General features: G+C 43.5%; 1 protein-coding gene across 7 annotated transcripts; it reads left to right on the top strand.

Moving 5' to 3' along the window:
- Nucleotides 1-395: 395 nt before the first annotated feature.
- On the top strand, nucleotides 396-14142 carry LOC119227874 (NLR family CARD domain-containing protein 3-like). Of its 7 annotated transcripts, none has more exons than XM_062557265.1 (12): nucleotides 396-602; nucleotides 2873-2942; nucleotides 4197-4322; nucleotides 4411-4524; nucleotides 4883-5032; nucleotides 5369-5444; nucleotides 5599-5809; nucleotides 6667-8470; nucleotides 8887-9060; nucleotides 9412-9585; nucleotides 13021-13067; nucleotides 13187-14142. In XM_062557265.1, exons 3-12 carry the CDS (start codon nucleotides 4234-4236, stop codon nucleotides 13780-13782), a joined length of 3435 nt encoding a protein of 1144 aa, XP_062413249.1. In that variant the 5' UTR covers nucleotides 396-602; nucleotides 2873-2942; nucleotides 4197-4233; the 3' UTR covers nucleotides 13783-14142. The 7 variants fall into 7 exon arrangements, with proteins under 7 accessions (XP_062413249.1, XP_062413250.1, XP_062413248.1 ...); XM_062557266.1 differs by lacking the exon at nucleotides 2873-2942 and adding an exon at nucleotides 1794-1868; XM_062557261.1 differs by lacking the exon at nucleotides 396-602 and adding an exon at nucleotides 1674-1868.
- The last annotated feature ends 3603 nt before the right edge of the window (nucleotides 14143-17745 follow it).

Genomic DNA, 17745 nt, shown 5'->3' with positions numbered 1-17745 from the left:
AGGGAGGTCTGAGAGGGAGGCCTGAGAGGGAGGTCTGAGAGGGAGGCCTGAGAGGGAGGCCTGAGAGGGAGGCCTGAGAGGGAGGCCTGAGAGGGAGGTCATCTGCTCAGCGTGGAGGGAAACGAGAGAGCAGACAGGAGGAAATGATGAACATCTCATTTGAGAAAGGGGAAGCGAAAGCGGTTATAAGAGAGGCGGTGAGGGAACAACAGGAAAGGAAGACAATACCACAAAATACAGAAGTCCATCAATATGAAGCCATTCAAAGGGAGGTTTTGGAGAGAGGACATTACATTAAACAGACAGTGGAGCAGGGTGGACATGAGAGCTTCAGGGCACTGACACGATGCATAAAGGAGACGGAACTAGGATCGTAGGATCCAGGAAACAGTGGAAGGCTGAGCAATAAAACCCAGAATGTGCCCACTGCACAGTGTGCAGCTGTACAGTAGGTGGCGCTGTGCTCCTTGTCACGTTGGTGCGACCCGCCAGCACGAAGTAGAAGAAGAACATGTGGATCCTGCAGGATCCTCCCTCTGGTGGAAGGGCTCCATTAGTGTCTCCTCGTCCAGCTGCGTCACAGATTCTTTCTCCATTTAACGGTTTGATATCTACTCACTTTGACGCGTTTTTTAAATAATCTTGAATCTTGGTGTTAAAAATGTCGCCTCGCGCTAATTGTCGAGTCGTGTGTGCGCGTGTTGTAGCGGAATCGTGGTGGAAAACTTTTCCCACTTTTTCAAATGCGGTCAACTCAGCCGACACTTGAATTTTTGTGCACGTTTATGCTGACATTTACGGTATTGAGCAAGTAACCGGAATAAAAGCTATTTAATCAAATATTCTGGACAATGACTGAAGTATATGAGTTAACGACAAGTCTGACTACTCTTGTAAAGTAAATGCAATATTTTTACTGTACATTTTTAGAGATTTCTCCAAAGTAAATGCCCTATAATTGCAAGTTCAAAAGCACCATTTCTCCACATTTGGACTACAATAAAAACAGATCTAGCAATAATTCCAGGATAAGACCAACGTAGCTGTGTTAAGGACCTCTGTGACTACTACCATGATGAGGTCCTTAACACATTTGCATTGGTCTTTGTCTGGAACTATTCCTGAATTTTCTTTTATTGCTGTTCAAGTATGGAGAAATTATCTTTTTGAATTTGCAAAATAAAAAATATGACTTTTACTTTTGAAGATATTTAAAAATTTAAATTCATCATGGTAGTAGTCTAGGAGGTCCTTAACACAGGTACATTGGTCTTTCCCTGGAATTATTGCTAAATCTGTTTTTATTGCAGTCCAAATGTGGAGGAATGGTGTTATTGAAGTTACACAAATAGGACTTTTACTTTGAAGATATTTTAAAATCTGTACAGTAAAAATGCTTGATATTTATCATGGTAGTAGTCACAGAGGTCCTTAACACAGGTACTTTGCCTGGAATTATTGCTAGATCTGTTTTTATTGCAGTCCAAACTTTGAGAAATGGTGCTTTTGAACTTGCAATTATAGGGCATTTACTTTGGAGAAATCTCTAAAAATGTACAGTAAAAATATTGCATTTACTGTACAATAGTAGTCAGACTCGTCCTTAACTCATATACTTCAGTCGTTGTCCAGAATATTTGATTAAATAGGTTTTATTCCGGTTACTTGCTCAATACCGTAAATGTCAGCCTAAACGTGCACTAAAATTAAAGTGTCGGCTGAGTTGACCGCAGTTCTTAACGGCCGTTGTCTACCGGACAGAATAGCGACTCTGATTTCGGTGCCTTATTTAGATTCCACTTAAAGGCCTCCGAGGGAAGTGATGCAGCGCCGCACGGGACGCTAGTAAACACTACACTAGGCAGCAGGTAACGTTAGCCTACCGTTAGCTAGCAGCTAAAGTATATATATATATTAAATATGTCAATGGAGCAACCACGGTTAAATACTGACAGATAAACGGTGTAAAGTGTGTCTGTGTTTCACTGAACAGTCTGTAGCTGCCGTTGTCTGAAAAACAAACAGATGTTGCGTTCACGTGAAATTCGCCTCGCCAGCTTTGTGCTGCATTCAAAGTTGTTGTAAAACACCCTTTTCCCATTGTTTTTGTCGTTTAACAGTAATTTACTGGTGAAATACGTTTCTGTTATAGGTTACTGTTATTACATTATTAATAATTCATTTAATTTTGAGCTGACAATCGTTTATTTATTTTTTTACTAACTAAAAAAAAATAGAAGCAGGGGTTCCCTGTAGGTCTTCTCTCCAACCCGTTAACACTAAGTTGTTAACAAATAAATAAAATATGTGCCTGGTCACTTTTACTATTGGATTATTGTCATATTAATGGCTTTCGGTCATGTTAGAATATCTGTTTTTTTTAAACGTGTCCCTAAAGATTTTAGTTCAGGTTATAGATTAACTACTTTAAAACAAAGTAAACCATCTAATGTAAGTCCAGTCTTTATAGACATCATTATTATTCAATCCAGGGAAAGAATGACCTGTTTTCCACTTTGTCATGTCAGGGATTTATATAAGGTGCTGTAACTTTGTTGCTCCAGAATTAGAGGGTTACCTGTTTGATTATAGCCAATCCACTTCTCCAGACACCACTACACTACTGGGACCAGCCCAAACCATGAAAAACATCCCAAGACCATTATCCCACCTTCAAAATATGTCAATATAATTTTGCCTGCAGTATATAGTGTAGCAAGGTAGTTGTCACGGTTTGGTCTCTCTTCCTGTTTTATTTTGAAGTTTCATGTTCCTTGTGGTCCTGGGTTAACTTCACTTCCTGCCTTGTCCCGTGATTGTCTGAGTGTTCCCACCTGTTTCCCATCACCTGCACCTTCCTTGTGTATTCAAGCCCCGTGTGCCTGTGGTCCCCTGTCGCGTCATTGATCCCTGTCAGATTACGTTGGAGCACGCTTCTGTTTGTAAGTACCAATAAAGAACACTATTTGTAAGAACCCTGCGCCTGAGTCCTTAAAACCCTGTCGGCCTGCACCAGTGCCATGCCGCGTGACCGCAGTCTTCAGTATTTTACAGTTCAGTTACATTTTAGGGGACCCCCCAAGAGTCCTAAGTCAACCCTGGCTACAACCCTAATTCACCATCATTACTTGTGTTACACTCCTACTGGTTTTTACTCCTACTGGTTTTTACTCCTACTGGTTTGCATTTAAACAACAACAGCAGCAGATGCGTCTGTTTCCTGATTCTCAAACATTCACAAACATATTGATGAAAATCTACAAAACGCATCACAAATCCATTGCAGCGTTGACAATTGTATGAGTGAGCACTACATCACAGCCACGTATAAAAACATTTATTTAAGGAAATAGATTTTTTAAAAAGATCGGGATTAGAACCCCGTGGATCCAAACATGCAGAGACCGATGTGCCTGCTGCTCTACGCAGTGCACTTGATGATTCACATGGTCCTTCTACCCTTTGTGTAATTCATCTATGAAGTTACAGCAGAACACGATGGCTGGAGGAAACTTTCTGGTGTGGGATCTAAAACAACAGGCCTCACCCAATTAAAATGGCAAAAGTCCTATTATGAATCAAATAGTGATAAAATTAAATAACGTTCTTACAGTCACAATAAAAAAATCATTGAAAAACAAAATTAAGTCTCTCTAAAGAAAACATGCTGGACCACAGAAGTCCTGCTCCAGAGGTGGTTTCCCAGTGCAAAGCCTACTGTTGAGTGACAATTAACTTTGAAACACTTGTGTGAAAGTGTTCTAAGACGCGCCCAAAGTAACCTGTTGTTTTAGAGCCCCCCCCCCACACCAAAATGTGTATTTGAGACCAGCAAGGAGGTCCCAGACCTTCAGGAACCTCAAGGTGCTTACAACAGATGTTTGATTAGACTTCCTTCACAGTGGTGTCATGCAAAGACAAATGGGATCCAAGAGAAGAGGTGCTCTGAGGTTCTTCTGCTCAGATAGTTCCCACACAGCTGGTGTTATGGAACCTCCTCAGAATTAAAGTCATGAACCAGGCTTTAGCTGCACCGTTGTAGAAGTCACAGGGTTCAATGCGTGAGGAAAAAAGTACAAGCTTAGAGTCCGGAATTTTGGTAAATGGTGTAAATCTGAATGAGAGTTTTAGTGTTGAGGTGAATGAGCTCTGTGTGTTTGTCCTGATGAAGATGAATAATGTGTGAGATCTCCCAGCAGGTTGTTGTGAAGGTGTGAAGGTGTGGACTCTGCTATGAATCAGGCTGAGGACCCAGAGGACAGTGTCCCTCCCTCTGAAGCCCCTCTGTGGGGGGGACATGACAGACAGACCAAAGCTCAGAGGTGAGAGGACCATCTCCAACTGTCCTCCACTCGTCTCCATGTCCCAACGTCTTTGACTCACTGACTCTGGTTCTACATGTGTGACCAGGACCCATCAGGGACCAGAACCTGGACCTGGACCCAGCTGTGTGTCCATGAAGAGTAACCGGTCTATGGATCAACCTCTAGTCTTCAAAGATGTCCGTCCCTCTGCTGATGCAAGGTGAGGGTCTCAGGCTGATGGTGAGGTGTTTCTACCAGACTCTCTGGTGGAGGTTCTGGGTTTCTTGCTCCAGGGCCTTTCAGCAGAGTCCAGTGAGGGAGGGAGAGCTCCATGGAGGGCTTGGTGAGACCTGATGGGACTAAACCAAACTGACTGGTGAAGAACACAGTGAGCTGTTGATTCTCAGTGGGACCAGCAGGACCAGTAGACCTAGACCTCTACAGTCATGTGGTCCACATCCAGACCTCACGTCATGGACCTTTACCTTGTTTTGGTCTCTGTGAGGACGGACACCATGTGAGATGATGCTTCATGATTAGATGATGATGTGATGATGTAATCTCAGTGTTTCTTTCAGTTCACATCAGCAGAGAAGAAAGTCTCCTGAACCCAGATGTGTGTCCATGAGGAGTGATCAGTCTAATGATCATCTGATTGACTTCAAAGATGATCAGTCTATGGATGGAAGGTTTAACTTCAAAGATGGAGGCTGTTCTTTTGACCCAAAGTAAGTTCTTAAACAGATGAAGAAGTGTTCAGATTGTCGTTAATGAATCACAGAAATGTTCGTTCATTGTTTAAAGTGTTGTTTCCATGACCATCCATCATGACAGAACTCCTTATCTTCATCTAATTGGTCCTTATGTGTTAAAGTGTGAATCATTAACTGTAAACATCCTCAGATGTAAACACTGTCACTCAACTAATAAACTGTCCGTCATCAGTCTTCAGCATCTGGTTTCCATGGTGATCAATCATGACAGAAGCCAATATCTTTACCTAATGTTGTCTTGGTGTTGATGGTCCAAACACCATTGAGCTGATGGTTCATGTTCCTCCACAGAGAGGACCAGGAGAGCTCAGAGGTTCCCACAGAGTCTGCCCAGCAGCATCAAACCCACCTGGACTCCATCTTCATGGTGTGTACATGAACAACTACTTAAACATCTCTCAGTTCACCATCATCTCCATGCTGCACTTTGTAGACCAGTGGATTGTCCATCTGTCTAACATGGACCTGATGGTGGCTTCCATGGTTCTAGTTGGTGTCATTCATAGAATGTTCTGTTCCAGCTGCTGGAGGAGAACATCCTCACCTTTGTGAAGAACGAGCTAAAGAAGATCCAGAAGGTTTTGAGTTCAGATTACCCAGAATGCTTAGAGAAGAAGGATGAGGAGGTGCTGGATGAAGAGCAGAGGAGGTTCAGAGAGGCATTTGTGATGATCTCAGTGCACTTCCTGAGGAGAATGAAGCAGGAGGATCTGGCTGAGCGTCTGCAGAGCAGTAAGAGGGTTTCTCTAAAGACTTGCTGATGATGTGGATTCATTTATTCTTAGTTTCAACTATTTTCTAAGTATTCTCTAACTTACTGACTTGATCTATCTGACTGGTGATGAGGACCCACACACCCTCACAGACCAAGAACCTTCAGTAACACACATAGAACCCACTGGAGACCTGAATTCTTCAAGTCAGAGATTTATTGGAGCCACAAAACACTCAAATAAACCGAGCTCTTTCTAGAAAGACACCAACGAGGTGATGATACAACACATTAGTTCATACATCTTTTGACCATTGATTGAGTGAAGCTCTCCCCTCAATCTAACTACGTAACTCTCCTCCTGTTGTTGTCCTACTATTCTTCCTCTTGTCCTTCACTAGACCTTCTATCTGGTTGTTAATGCTGGACTAACTGGCTCAGTCTGGTCAGCTGACCCTCCTGTTCTCCTCCTAGTGTCTACATACACACACATGAGGCTGGTGTCTCTGCACCATCTCGTCCTAAACCCCAGTGTCACCATGACTCCTGTCGTTCCATATCTTTGAAACCTGGTCTAGTTGGTGTCTCACTATATCGTCTATGGGCCTCCTGTTAGCTTCTCCCTCACTCTGTTGAATTGTAACTCATCTACAGGGATATATTAATCTAGTTGTATCCCTACTTATCCACTTTCTCTAAAACTGATTATAACATGAACATATGTTGGATAATAAGACACATTTTCCCTCAACACGATGAATGAGACCTTCACTAATGTCTCAAGAGATGGACAGAATATATTCATGGAGTCATTCTCTGAGGAAAGGACGTGTTAAGATCTATTCTGTGACTCATTGATCTTCTTGTCTTCATTCAGGACTTCCTGCTGCAGTTTATCAGCGTGAACTCAAATCCAACCTGAAGAAGAAGTTCCAGTCTGTGTTTGAGGGCATCGCTAAAGCAGGAAACCCAACCCTTCTGAATGAGATCTACACAGAGCTCTACATCACAGAGGGAGGGACTGCAGAGGTCAATGAAGAACATGAGGTCAGACAGATTGAAACAGCATCCAGGAGACCAGCCAGACCAGAAACAACCATCAGGCTAGAAGACCTCCTCAAAGCCTCAGCTGGAGGAGAAGAACCAATCAGAACAGTGATGACTAAGGGAGTGGCTGGCATTGGGAAAACAGTCTTAACACAGAAGTTCACTCTGGACTGGGCTGAAGACAAAGACCACCAGGACATACAGTTCACATTTCCATTCACCTTCAGAGAGCTGAATGTGCTGAGAGAGAAGAAGTTCAGCTTGGTGGGACTTGTTCATCACTTCTTCAGTGAAACCAGAGCAGCAGGAATCTGCAGGTTTGAAGAGTTCCAGGTTGTGTTCATCTTTGACGGTCTGGATGAGTGTCGACTTCCTCTGGACTTCCACAACAATGAGATCCTGACTGATGTCACAGAGACCTCCTCAGTGGATGTGCTCCTCACAAACCTCATCAGGGGGAAGCTGCTTCCCTCTGCTCGCCTCTGGATAACCACACGACCTGCAGCAGCCAATCAGATCCCTCCTGAGTGTGTTGGCATGGTGACAGAGGTCAGAGGGTTCACTGACCCCCAGAAGGAGGAGTACTTCAGGAAGAGGTTCAGAGATAAGAAGCAGGCCAGCAGGATCATCTCTCACATCAAGACCTCACGAAGCCTCCACATCATGTGCCACATCCCAGTCTTCTGCTGGATCACTGCTGGAGTTCTGGAGGACGTGTTGAAGACCAGAGGGAGAAGAGAGCTGCCCAAGACCCTGACTGAGATGTACATCCACTTCCTGGTGGTTCAGTCCAAAGTGAAGAAGGTCAAGTACGATGGAGGAGCTGAGACGGATCCACACTGGAGTCCGGAGAGCAGGAAGATGATCGAGTCTCTGGGAAAACTGGCCTTTGATCAGCTGCAGAAAGGTCACCTGATCTTCTATGAATCCGACCTGACAGAGTGTGGCATCGATATCAGAGCAGCCTCAGTGTGCTCAGGAGTGTTCACTCAGATCTTCAGAGAGGAGAGAGGACTGTACCAGGACAAGGTGTTCTGCTTCGTCCATCTGAGTGTTCAGGAGTTTCTGGCTGCTCTTCATGTCCATCTGACCTTCTTCAGCTCTGGTGTCAATCTGCTGTCAGAAGAACAAACAACCTCTCTGGAGTCTAAACGCTTAAAACACAATCCTGAACCAAACCGTCTCTACCAGAGTGCTGTGGACCAGGCCTTAAAGAGTCCTAATGGACACCTGGACTTGTTCCTCCGCTTCCTCCTGGGTCTTTCCCTGGAGACCAATCAGAGTCTCCTACGAGGTCTGCTGACACAGACAGGAAGTACCTCACAGACCAATCAGGAGACAGTCCAGTACATCAAGGAGAAGATCAGTGAGGATGTGTCTCCAGAGAAAAGCATCAATCTGTTCCACTGTCTGAATGAACTGAATGATGGTTCTCTAGTGGAGGAGATCCAACAGTCCCTTAGATCAGGACGTCTCTCCACAGATGAACTGTCTCCTGCTCAGTGGTCAGCTCTGGTCTTCATCTTACTGTCATCACAAGAAGATCTGGAGGTGTTTGACCTGAAGAAATACTCTGCTTCAGAGGAGGTTCTTCTGAGGCTGCTGCCAGTGGTCAAAGCCTCCAACAAAGTTCTGTAAATAAAGAGTTAGATTCATTCATCATGACTTCATGTCAACATCATGGTTGTTTATTTCTGATTCAGAACATGAAAAACAAGATATCAGAAGATGAAGATTAATTTTTGTATCTTTCTTTAAAACGAGTCAGATGGAGGATAGAGAAGCTTAACTTTGTATTTTCATCTCTATTTAACAACATTAAATCTTCCTTCCTCATCCTGATACTGATACTACAGAACTTCCTGTTAACAGTGGAGCAAATTAACTGATGTTTTCTCCTGTTTTAAAGTAGAAAAAGAACAATTGTAAAAACATTCACTGAACAAATTTTCTTTGATCATCATGATTTCATTTTAGTTCAAACTCATCACTAAAGAGAGTTTAATTTTAACACAAATGTTATTTTTCTTGTTGGTTGTTGTCTCTTCAGACTCAGTGACTGTAACCTCTCAGAGAGAAGCTGTGAAGTTCTATCCTCAGTCCTCAGCTCCCAGTCCTCTAGTCTGAGAGAACTGGATCTGAGTAACAACCACCTGCAGGATTCAGGAGTGAAGCTGCTGTGTGATGGACTGAAGAGTCCACACTGTGACCTGGAGACTCTCAGGTCAGGATTCAATGTCCACTTGGTCTTTATTTACATCAATTGTACGTTTTTTACTTTATATGATGCTTGTATGATTTAAATAAAATATTGATTTTCCAAATATTTCCATAAACATCTGTTATACTTTGTTTTTACTAAAATGTTAGAAACAGATATATATTCATCAGTTATAAGATTGTTGATGTACAGTTTAATGGGCTTTTTGTGTGTTTTGTTCTGTCTGTAAACCAGTAAGTAATAATGGTCACATGATCCCTCACAAGCCGACAGTATCTCCGTCCTGCAGTGACCTTCCAGCCCTCACAGCTCCCTCAGGTCATGTGACATGTGTGTTGTTTTGTGTGTCTGCAGCCTGTCAGGCTGTCTGATCACAGAGGAAGGCTGTGCTTCTCTGGTCTCAGCTCTGAGCTCCAACCCCTCCCACCTGAGAGAGCTGGACCTGAGCTACAACCATCCAGGACACTCAGGAGGGAAGATGCTGTCTGATGGACTGGAGGATCCTCACTGGAGACTGGAGACTCTCAGGTATGAAGACACCTGCTGCAGCCACAGACCATCAGTCTGATAGAGGAGGTAGAGCTGGAGACCTTTTCTCTGTCCCACTGTCAGTCTGGTCATGTGACCCTGAGACACCAAGCTGACCTCAAACTACCAGAGACTCATCAAACTGTTTCCCACATCAGACCATCAACACAGACAGAAGTATTGAGGAAGAGTAGTCAGGATGACTGTTCCCTAAACAGGGAGGAAGGTGATGAAAGGCTTGTGTCTCTGGAGCCTTGTCTTGTTGTTATTAGAGAGGACAGAAGTGTCTCCTGACACGTTGAAGGCATCATGGTAGGTTGATATGAGTCAACGTCGTCACCTGGATGTTTAGAAGCTGATCATCTGCCTCCAGTGTGTGTTGTCCTTTAGTCACACGTTATTACTAAATGACACAGTTAAAGAAACAATATGTTCAAACCGTCTTGATGGATCATCACAGCAGGAATGTTTGGTGTTTTAAAGGAGCTCAGCTTCAGGTTTTGGTGCTTTGCACTGAGAGCCAGATCCCTGGATGATAAGTTGGACTTGTTGAAACTACAGGTGACAGTCGGCCACAGACACTCAGTGAAGAACCAACAGCTGATTGTGGACCAGGGGGGTATTGCACAAAAGTACAATAAAGAAAGAGATTAAGCTCAGCTTGACTTAGTTTGATCTTAATCTGTTGCACGTTTGCTGAGTCGCGCTGAGAAGGAGGAGCTCAGTGGATCCAGGTCACATATCTGGGATCAGTGCAGGTCCACAGCTTTCTTAAGTAGACCACGGTGTCCATCACACATTCACTGATGCTGAAATGGAGAAGACGCCGCGCAGCATATTTCTCACCTGCTGATCAGCAACTTCTAATGAAATGTATGAGGAGGTGAAGCATTTCATACGCAGTAACTAACGTAACTAAACAAAGAGGAAAAACAGACAATCGCAGACCGACTGAATGCGGAAGGTTTTAAAAATATCTCCTTACTAGGAAAATTTTAATTTCTTTAACAGGATTTTTTATGATTTTTAAACCCTTATCCACAATGCGAGGATAAGTTTTACAACCATATACACAAATCTCTATGCTGTGTCTAATTCTGAATCTTTCTACAATTAATGTGCATACAGAACAAAGATATCTGGCAACAAGTCAAGATAAAATATAAAACCATTTTGCAGGCTGGTAAGTGCCTTAACAGAGGATGTTGCATGTGTACGTACTGTGGAAATCCTCTTTGGTGTAACACGTTCTTCTGTGGCCAGTGAAAGTAATGAAGATGTGTGCCAAACACACACGGACGGCACGGCAAATACTGCATTTGCGACATGCCGCTTGCAAAAAAGCGCAGTGCCACACAGACCATCTGTGGGATGGTGAGAGCAGGCTTTAGACGCAGCAGTCTGCACAAATAACGGATTCAATCTCCAGAAAATCTATACCTCTCATGCAGGTACTCGCGGGGAAGAGCTAAAGCGTCTGATCTGAACACCCTCTCACGTCTGAAAGCAGGTCTTAATATCAGCGCTTCTTCATCCAACACGTGGTTCAGAAGTGGACATCACGGTGCAGGAAGAAACACCGGTGAATGGACTTTATAAATCGCCCTCATCACATTTACAATTGTTCACTCCTCACCGCACAGTTTCGCACCCCACCCTGTCGGTCGGTCCCTCTGAAACGACTATACCCCCCCCCCGGTGGTATTTCGACAGGCAAAAGTAGAGTTTAAGATCAAACTGGTGAGAGCAAGAGTGACAAGTGATGCATGTTAATAAAAATAAATCAGATTGCATTCAGAAACCAACGGAATAACTGTTAAACCCAGATCAGCTGATTTAACCCATGAGCTGCAGGATTAATCTTAGCCTGGCTCTTAGCCTGGTCTGGAGCAGGTTAGCTTCAAAGAATAAATCGCCATGGTTACTTGGCCCGGTTTAATTCAACCAAGTCAAGCTAAATTCCTCCAGAATAACCTGGATATCCGACTTAATCCCTTATCCGGGTTTGGTGCAACAGCCCCCTGGGGGGTCAGAGCCCAAAGAGGTTTGTTTAGGACTGGACCAAAGTTCTAGGGGGACTCAGGCAGTGCTCTGTGGCTGCAGACCCACCTGAGCTGTAACATCTTTACCTGCAGACTACAGGTGATAGAAACTGAACCACCTGTGAAACAACAGTGAAGAAGGTCAAAGGTCAATAATACATCAGAAATGGTGTGTTTTTATTTATAATTAATGTCATCAGAACAACACAAGAGGCAATCTGAGCGACTACAAGTTAACACACAGGATATAAATTCCTCCTGAAGTTGAAGCAGAAGAAACATCAGTCAGTGATCATTGATCACATGATGCATGAAGCAGCTGGTGTTCAGGAGTCAGGCTCCCTGTTAGTGAGGGAAAGTGGTCCAGCTCAAAGAAATGACTTTCAGTCTGTAAAGAATGTGGATTTACTTGAAAATCACTTCCATTGATGCAGCTTGAGCAGTTACACAATGAATAAATTCCCTTTGTCACTCTGCACTGATCCAGCTGCTGAGACACACGAGGTCATTCAAGTTCCACATGATGAAGAACTTCTCTTCTTCTTGTGAACAACATGAGCAGCAGGAGAGAACCTCCTTCCACAGGAGCAGATGTTGTTCTTCAGACTGAGAGTCTGCAGCTCGTCACTGTTGTTTCAGAGTAGTACTTCATGCTGGTAGTACTTTGTGCTGGCAGTACTTCATGCTGATAGTCCTTTGTGCTCGTAGTACTTTGTGCTGGCAGTACTTCATGCTGATAGTCCTTTGTGCTCGTAGTACTTTGTGCTGGTAGTACTTTGTGCTCGTAGTACTTCGTGCTCGTAGTACTTCATGCTCGTAGTACTTCATGCCGATAGTACTTTGTGCACATAGTACTTCATGCTGATAATACTTTGTGCTCGTAGTACTTCATGCTGGTAGTACTTTGTGCTGGTAGTAATTCATGCTCGTAGTACTTTGTGCTCGTAGTACTTCGTGCTGGTAGTACTTCATGCTGGTAGTACTTCATGCTGGTAGTACTTTGTGCTGGTAGTACTTCGTGCTGGTAGTACTTTGTGCTCGTAGTACATTGTGCTGGTAGTACTTTGTGCTCGTAGTACATTGTGCTGGTAGTACTTTGTGCTCGTAGTACTTTGTGCTCACAGTACTATATGCTCGTTGTACTTCATGCTGGTAGTACTTCATGCTGGTAGTACTTCATGCTCGTAGTACTTTAGGCCTGTAGTAGGTTTCTAACACGTTAACATGCACTAATCCTAACAGATGATGAATGAGTGAACATGATGAGCTGTGGTCATGGGCCAATCAGAAGAAGAAGAGGTGGTCCATGTGGACATGAAGGACCAAGCTGTGTGTATGAGAGTGATGTCATGTCCATGTCTCCATGCTGCTCTGACCCCCCTCCTCCTTTCAGGGTGGAGCCTGCTGGAGTCCGATGGATGACACCAGGTCTGAGGAAGTGTAAGTGAGCTTTGAGTTGGATTCATCACACTGTGACATCACTCATTCACCTCTGTGATGTCACTAGATGAACACATGATTAATAACTGCAGCTGTATTGTGTCTTGTTCTCTCATCAGATTCCTGTGAACTCACAATCGACACAAACACAGTGAACAAAAGCCTCAAACTGTCTGACAACAACAGGAAGGTGACACGTGTGAAGGAGGAGGTTCAGTCACATCCTGATCATCCAGACAGATTTGACTACTGGCCTCAGCTGCTGTGTAGAACTGGTCTGACTGGTCGCTGTTACTGGGAGGTCGAGTGGAGAGGAAAAGTTGAAGTATCAGTGAGTTACAGAGGAATCAAGAGGAAAGGAAACAGTAATGACTGTTTGTTTGGATTCAATGATCAGTCCTGGAGTCTGAGATGCTCTGATAAAGGTTACTATGTCTGTCACAATAATACAGTAACACGCATCACCTCCTCCTCCTCCTCCTCTGGTAGAGTAGCAGTGTATGTGGACTGTCCTGCTGGCTCTCTGTCCTTCTACAGAGTCTCCTCTGACTCACTGATCCACCTCCACACCTTCAGCACCACATTCACTGAACCTCTTTATCCTGGGTTTGGGTTTGGGTTCTGGTCCGGTTCTGGTTCCTCAGTGTCTTTGTGTCCTCTTCAGGACGGAGAGTCTCCTCCTGGTGGAGAACCTTCCTCTCTGCTCACCACATAGTTCAGTGTGTACAGCTGATGGAGGTCCATGTGGGTGTAGGTGCAGGTGGAGCAGGTGAGGGGTACCTGAGCTGGTCTGGACTCTGGGGGTCCACAGCTCTCTGGGACTTGTGCTGTTGCAGATGAACGTGTGAAAGAGCTCAGCGAGGTGTGTTTTAATGTCTCTGTGCTCGATGCCTCTGTGGATGAATCAATAATCATCATTTAGATGTTGGCTCCTAATTACAGTTTAATCTTAATCTTTATGTGTCACAATGTTCAAGAAGACATTTTATACGACTAATGTATCTGTTTGATAAATTGTACTCAAATTTTAACTTCAAATATTTCAATGTGTCACATTAAAGATCATTTCACATTATCTGCTTTGTTCCTTTTTAAAGCTTCAGCAAACCTCTGAAAAAAAGCTTTAATGACAGATATTAGTTACTTGTGTTTTTATTAAAGTTACATAGAAGTACAACGTTTAGTCCCTCCATGTAGTACTTAGTGTTGTATAATTAATTGTTAATGTGAAACTTTATTGATGAGCAGCGTTCTGCTCGTCGTGTCATAAACTTTTCTTTCTTCAACAAGAACCTGAGAAACGAGTAAATGTCCATAACGCAGAAGAGCCTTTTTATTTCTATTAATCAATAGTTGGTTTGTGGTGAATCAGATGGTGGCCTGTGAGGGTCACTTTGGTCTCCAGCTCTTTAGTCACATGACTTCCTGCTTCTTAAGGGACTTTTCATTGTTAATGTAAAGGTTTTAAATTAACAATAAAACACTCAAGATTTAGCTGCAATAAGTTTTAATCCCCAGAGAATGTTGATGAAAGAGCTGCTTCAGTTTCACAGTGACATCATTTATGGTGATGAAGATGAAGAAGATCTGTGTTTTAACTAAAAGATTCATGTTGAATTAAACCAGTCACATTTTGTCAGGAAAACAAAGCAAGTCTTTAATATTTGACACAATGATGATGAGCCAGAGGTCAGAGGTCATCCCTCTGAGCTCCTCTGGAGAACCCGACTGGACAAACCCTCCACCACGTGGGCCAGTAGCTGAGTGACAGCAGAGAGTCAACGATGACCTCACAGGGGAACGCCATGACGTCATGTGACCCACACGCTGAGCCAGCTCCTCCCCCAGGGCCGGACCGCGGCGGACTGCGTCCAGCTTCTCCTCCTCCAGCGTCTCCATGAAGTCCAGCAGCAGCTCCACCAGAGACCTGAACCACAAGCAGACTCCTGAGACCACCGGGTCCCACCCGGGACCAGAGGGGGCCGGCGGGACCTCACCTGTGCAGGTGGACCCGGAGCGGCAGGTTGGTGCGGCCCAGCGGCCTCAGAGCGCTCTGCTCCTTCAGGAGGTGCTGCAGGTGAGCAGAACATCTGCAGCACCTGGAACCTGGAGGTTTGATGTTTTCATTCAGACACAAAGATCTTCATCTCTCGTGTGTCCCATGTGGTCGGCTCCTCCTCCTGAGGCAGCATATCCCAGCATGCAGTGCGGGTCGATGAAGATTTATATATTAAATATACTTGTATGTTCTGCTGTCAACTTGAGGTCAAGATCACAAAGATTACACAAAGTATTTGTTGGAGCAGACAACAGAAGAGAAATCCTGATGCTGGGAACGAGGCTTAAATACATCAGAGCTCACCTGGTGGCCAGGTGGAGAAATGACCCACTGCATTCCATCTGTAACCTTGTTAAGAAAAGTGTGAATGTTCATCACCAGGCTGTTATCAATGTGTCTACACTGTAGTAGAAATACTTTGACTCATTTGTTTACCTCTGTGTTGATATGTAAAATGACTTTAGATGAGTTTTAAGTGGTTTTGTGTGGTGCAGTTCAGATTGTGACCACGAGGTGTCGCCCTTTACCTTCTCATGACCTCAGTGACTGAAGCAGCTTTATTACCATCATCAATACTTCATGAAAAGGAACCTTGTTTTCTACTTATATTACTGCAGTAGAGCCACTCAACCTGAGGGGCGCGTCCCTTTGAAGGGGCACATGGGTCAGAAGATATAAAGTACCACAAATACTCCAGACTTCAGGTATTTGTACTTTTATATACAAATTAGTTTACATTTGAAAGATTTTCCTTTGTTTAACGCGGTTTTGCTACTTTAATGATTTTTATTTAATTTGTTTCTATTGTTTGTGCTGAATGAATTAAATAATATACATATCTCAATATTTTAGCTAGTACTACTACTTCAAACGGTACTACCTAGGATCAGTTGAGTATGAAAAGAATAAAGGCGTCTCTATGAACCCATGAAATTGACTTCAAAGAGGATTTAAAAATAAACACATTCACACCAGATGTTGGAAAAAAAGAGACTTTATTTGGAAACAATATGGAGGGAATCCTAGTTTTAGAGTTTTTCATTAGTGAAAATGCTTTTTATTTCCTATAATACACAGCGGATGGCGTTAGAAGTCAGTGGGTTTGTACACCGGAGCGTCTGGATGAGAGCAGATCGGATCAACAACATGATGAAAGAGAACAAGTCCATTGATTGATTGATGAGAAACACGACAGACAAACAGCTTCATCTTAATCATCTAGCAGCTGCTGACCCCCCCCCTTCAGTCCAACACCATTAAACCTTCAATGCTTTTGTTCGGCTGCGTTCCATTCTGAACATTCGTCTCCTTCACGACTCCAAAGGTTTGGCCGCGTCTCAATCCAGACACGTGTCTCCTTCAAAGTGCCCTTCAAAGGTTCCTCTTGTTCAACCTTTTTACTAAAACTTATTTTAATCATTGTTTAATCTGTTGATTCTGAAAACCTCTGGTTTTATTCTGATTAACCCTCTAACTGCCTGCTCCACATCCAACTTCTGGATTTGCTGCTTAATAAAATGACTAAAACAAATAAATATGAGAAGAGAAATGACGTCTTTTTAAATAAAAACTAGTCCCAACAGTTCATTAAAAATCACAAATATCAGCTGAGCAGGAAGCAGCTGACTGGTTTGAGGACAAGGTGACACGTGTCTGAAATGGAACGCACCCCGAGGAGTCCAAACACGCTGATCCAACTTTGACCTGCCGAGGTCAGCCGAGCTGAGCAATGCATTCTGGGTACTACGTGTGTTTTATGAGCTGCGATAAAACCGAGAGTCTTAAAGAGTAAAAGTTATTTCCAAATATTAATTTGTCGCATCGCTGAAACTTTATTGTTTAACGTCCTGTTTTTTTACCAAAGTACAAAAACACCTTTAAAGTGGCGAGAAAACCTTCAAAGACGTGATGAACAAACGCGGCGCTCAGCTGACCTCAAATCATCGATGAAGGAAACCACACACACACACACACACACACACACACACACACACACACACACACACACACACACACACACACACACACACACACACACACACACACACACACACACCACAGAGGAACAGGATCGTAGTTTATGACGGATTCGTTGTGTTTCATCAGCAGCTTCTGCCCCGACACATTTACATATATATATATATATATATTTATATATATATACTTTTATATTTATGGCCTCTATTTTTAGGGAAAACTATTCGACATATAAACCAAAAATATGATTAAGAAGCTAAATTCTTGCATGATGGAAAAAGAGTTTTTTCAGTGGAAATGTTCCCGTTAAAGCCCCGAAAATAAAGATTCAGATCAAATGATGCAAATCTGAACACAACAAAGTGTTTAATTTCTTCTTCTTTAAACTTATTTTTTCTCACTAAGTGGCAAAAAAACAGAGACATGCATTTTGTTTTAAAGTTTCCAACAAAATGAAAGTGGAACTGAAGAAGTGGGAGGCGGCCTTATGGAGCAGTGAGGAGCACGGCGACGCCCCCTAACGGGACACAGTGGTCACCTGACCCCCCCCATTACTTGTCCTGTCAGTCATCGAGGGTCCATAGTTTCTGATTCCCTCCTGACCCCCACGCCCCCCCACAAAAGCGGCTTAAAACCAGACCT

This window comes from Pungitius pungitius, chromosome 14, assembly GCF_949316345.1.
Source record: "Pungitius pungitius chromosome 14, fPunPun2.1, whole genome shotgun sequence".
In the NCBI taxonomy this organism is placed as follows: domain Eukaryota; kingdom Metazoa; phylum Chordata; class Actinopteri; order Perciformes; family Gasterosteidae; genus Pungitius; species Pungitius pungitius.
This window is presented reverse-complemented; position numbering and strand designations above follow the sequence as displayed.

Coding starts and splice junctions, on each gene's coding strand:
- LOC119227874 (XM_062557264.1), top strand. CDS start 4,234: ATGAATCAGGCTGAGGACCCAGAGGACAGTGTCCCTCCCTCTGAAGCC. Junction 4,323..4,410: donor AGACAGACCAAAGCTCAGAG/GTGAGAGGACCA, acceptor ATGTGTGACCAG/GACCCATCAGGGACCAGAAC. Junction 5,033..5,368: donor GGCTGTTCTTTTGACCCAAA/GTAAGTTCTTAA, acceptor GTTCCTCCACAG/AGAGGACCAGGAGAGCTCAG.